Genomic DNA, 4,176 nt, shown 5'->3' with positions numbered 1-4,176 from the left:
CAGTTGTGGAACACAAGAGGGCAGCGGGCACCAGCCTAGAGGAGATCTCCCTTTCCAATGCCGCTTCCCCGCATTTCTGTCCAAAAGTTTGCTGGAAGTGGCTAGCGAAAAACAATATCCAAAAATGACAAGCCAAACTATTTGAAAAATGATCTCACAATAAAAATGTCACCACCGACTATCAATTAAAAATTTCATTTGATACCTAAGGGGAGAAAATAACAATTGGTTAACACAGTACAACATTCATAAAGGTGAAGTCCATAAATCCCTGCAACTTAAGTACTGCAATAAACAAGAAGATAATAAAACATGGCATGTTCTTTAATCCAAAATGTGCATTCTTACTAGTGGGAGCCTGCAACAAAGTGTCTCAGGGTGAAGGTCTTCAGGGTCCCAGTGCTTCAGACTACCTCAGATCTTCTTCCTTGGCTGCCCCTTGTCATGGCTGCTAGTAGATACAGCAGCGGGAACTGGTTAACAACAGCAGCAGCAGCAGGAGGAGGAGGAGGAGGAGGAGGAGGGATAAAGAGCAATAGGTTCTTACAGGAGGGACTGAAGTCAGGCAACACAAAACCCAGACTAATTCAGCTCTCCTAAGTTCAAGGCTGTGGCTTTCTTTACAGAGTCACTCCATCTCATATTTGGCCCTCCCTTTTATCTTCTGCCTTTGACTTTCTCTAACTCAATTGCCTTTTCCAGGGAGCTGTGCCTTCTTGCGATGTGTCCGAAGTTGGGCAGCCTCAGTTTGGTCATTTTTGCTTCTAGGGAAAACTCTGGCTTGATCTGATCTGGGATCCACTTGTTTCCCTTTCTGTTGGTCCAGGGTATTCCAGCAACTAAACTACCTGGATCGAAATGCTTCGAAAAGTGACAATCCGTGTTCAGACACTTTCCTTTTACAGCTCCTCGTTCTGTTTCTTTTAATGCATTTCATTGATCAAAGGTCTATGGATCTGGTTGGAAAAGATCACATGGTCACAGAGCATTTTATCCAGCTTTCCATCATATTAAAAGCAATGGACTTTTTTCTTTGTTTAGCATAGCCTGAAAGAAAGTGCATTCATTGAGGAGATCTATTTTTTCCACTTTATTTCTCTATCAGCCCAGCAATTGTATATTTTTATTCCAAAGTCTGTGTGTTCCCGTAATGTATCTATACTCGGCTCTTCAGCCAGAACAGCTCCTAGAGTGGTTTTGTGGTTGTTGTTGCTGGTTGCGAAGTTGTGTCCAATTTACAGATCCATAAATGCAAAGCAGTCCCAGCTCTCAGGCTTACAATCCAAAAAGACACATCACAAGAGTAACAGAAGAAGAGGAGGGGAAAGGAACAGAAGACTCAGTCACCAGTGCTTATAATGAGCACTGACTGTATCAGAGGGTGCCCACTATGTCTGAGGAGGCGGGTAAAGCCCTGCCATCTTCTCTGGAAGATCCTGGAAAAGCAGGTGGCGCCACTGGATGATGTTTGATCTGCCCCCAGTCTTCCTCTGAAGCAAATGGGGGATTGAAGTGGTAGAACAGGACAGCTCTGCTTCAGCCTTGCCCAACCTGATGTACTTCACATACCTTGGACTACACCTGCCGCCTTTCCTGAGCACGGGTCATACTGTCTGCTGTTCTCCTTCATGTGCCTTCATCAGGATGCATCTGGGAACAAGGGGCGGACCGTCTCCTTAAACTGATGGCCAAAGACCGTACTTGATAGCAACACTCACCACACAGTCATAGGGAGGGTCTACTCATATGTCAGTCCCATTGTGTTCAGTGGGACACACGCGCAGGACAGTGGAGGTAGCCTTGCGGCCTTAGTGTGTGTTCAATTGGTCGAAGCCATCAGCTGTTAGCACTTGTTCAAGAAGAGGCATTCTAAGCATCAATGCCCATTAAATATCTTTAGAGATTAGCTGTATTTAAAAAAAAAAAGATTTTTGGAAAGGTTATTTGTTCTCCTATCAGCTGTACTATTGCCCAGGAAAGGATCCTGACTGCTCATCTCCTGTGCGCCAAAAAAGACCAGGAAAGGGCTCCTGTCCAGACATGTTGAGTTGTCCTCCTGATATGAGTTAGAGGGGAAAGGAATCGCTTGCCCTTGGTTCAGGTCTGCTGTCATTTCGGGAGGTGGAGCAAAAGTGAGCATTGATTTTTGTGCAGCTGTACCCTGGGGCCCATGTGCTTTAATTAGCTGTGCCCGATGGAACAACACTCCGACGTAACATTACTGACTCCGCAGAGGGAATGGCCACAGAGTGGGTGGGCTTTTGCACCCACAGCTAGTGCCTCGTGTTTGAGCCAACTCTGAAGTTTGCCTACTGCTTAGTGAAATCCGTAAACAGCAAAGAGTCTTTCAGCAGCAGAGGGAGCAACTTTATGGTCCCTAGACATCATTTGAGGGTCCATGGGATACTGCAGATTCCCAGATCTGAGGCTGGAGTTAGAACTCTGACCTTGGAGGAGGAATCCATGATCTGGATTCCTTTCTCATTGCAGTTAGCATGTGAGCACTGTATCTACTACACTGCTCTTCACTTCCTGGGTTTTGAAACTATCATGCCTTGTATGTTTAGACAGAAAGTCCTGGAGCTCCCAGCAGTCTCCAGCCAGCATGGGGATAGGATTTTTCCATAAAAGAACACTCAAAGTCTTTGCCATTCAGAAGAACTGGAGAGATCCTTGGCAGAAATGGCTCCTTTGAGAAGTGACAGATTGACACGATTTACACGGGTTGCTTCAGCGATGTCAAGAATGCATCGTTTTCAAGCCACATGGGGGAAGGGATTGCTGTGTTCTCCTCCCCCCCCCCCCCAGCACACACACACAGAACAGTGGCTTTTCCCTCTGACACTCATCCATGTAATATAGATCAGGCTGCAGGGTACATTTAGCCAGAGCTGGCTCCAAAAGTCCACTCAAACAGAAGCCACGGAAAAAACAGGGCAGCAGCCAGCCAGCCTGCCTGCCTGCCGGCACGTTCCCAAACAGAGACACCTCCAACAGGGGAATGGAGAGGCTGATCCAAGGACGGGAGGCTGTGCCAGGCCCCTGGCTGCTGTGGCCCCCTGCCACCCTTCTTTTCTGTCTTCCAGGAGCGACTGCCCTCCAGGGTTCTGTGATCTTGGAGCCTCCTGAGGAGATGCATTTGGAGGCAGGCCAGGCAAATGAGTCCAAAGCCCACCCGGTCTTCTTCTCCCTGGACTACCAGCATGTCCAGGTGCCCTTTGAGATCACCCTGTGGATCATGTTGGCTTCTTTGGCCAAAATAGGTACGTCTCTTGGGACCGTGGAGGCTGGGGGAGTGATTCTTGCCTGCAAATGGGGTTTCGAAATGGTTGCTCGATGTAGTGTGTCTATATTTCATTGGTGAGATGCATAATCTAATAATGATAACGATAGCTCCAATTCATTTTATTGTATATAATCCTAGACCAGCACGATGTAACAGGAGGGAAATAGCCCATTTATTACAGAAGCAAATAGACAAATGAAGCATAGATAAAAATGGCCAATTTGGAGCTGAAAAAATATGATGATGATATAGTAATGGTTCCTCTAAAATACTTGAAACCTAAGTCTCCTAAAATCATGAAACCTCAATACGCAGGTGCTGTATAACTCATGATGTTCAGGAAAAAGGTTTCAGGGGTGAGCTCTCAAGCTATGCCCAGGAACTCTCTGGAGACTTACGGCTGGTCTAGCCTAGAAGCAGGAGGTTGGCTTAGCTCAGGGGATGCAAACCCTTGTCCTCACTCCTAATCACTGTCTCAGCAAGCTGGGCTACATGGGATCTGGAGTCCAACAACATCTAGAGAGCTGCTGCATAGCTACCTATCCTACATTCGATGGTCTGATCTAACAGAATTCTTCTTGCATCCTAATGTCACCTAAGCATGGAGGTGCGAAGGGCAGACGGCCCTCAGTTAAGGCTCTGGAGTGGTTGCAGTGGGACTCAGACTGGAAACTCAGGTTCTAGGGTCCTCTGAGCCATGGCTTTCACTGGGTGGCTTTGCGTCTCTCCCACATTCTCAGCCTAAGCTTGGGTTTTCTTGGAGGAGAGAAAAAATACTGGCGTTCCCCAACTCATGCACACAAACTGAATAATATTGGCCTCATATAAAGTACCTTTGTAAAGTTCAGTGCATAATAATAATAATAATAATAATAATAATAATAATAATA

General features: G+C 46.4%; 1 protein-coding gene across 1 annotated transcript in view; it reads left to right on the top strand.

The window, feature by feature from the left end:
- Nucleotides 1–3,092: 3,092 nt before the first annotated feature.
- Nucleotides 3,093–4,176, top strand: part of LOC123022111 (sodium/hydrogen exchanger 2-like) — a 24,381-nt gene continuing 23,297 nt past the window's right edge. The window contains exon 1 of the mRNA XM_044427534.1: nt 3,093–3,263. Coding sequence (XP_044283469.1) covers nt 3,134–3,263 — 130 coding nt within the window. The 5' untranslated portion in view covers nt 3,093–3,133. The remainder of the gene's footprint in view (nt 3,264–4,176) is intronic.

Source organism: Varanus komodoensis, unplaced genomic scaffold (assembly GCF_004798865.1).
Source record: "Varanus komodoensis strain SLA01 unplaced genomic scaffold, ASM479886v1 scaffold18_3, whole genome shotgun sequence".
In the NCBI taxonomy this organism is placed as follows: Eukaryota; Metazoa; Chordata; class Lepidosauria; order Squamata; family Varanidae; genus Varanus; species Varanus komodoensis.
This window is presented reverse-complemented; position numbering and strand designations above follow the sequence as displayed.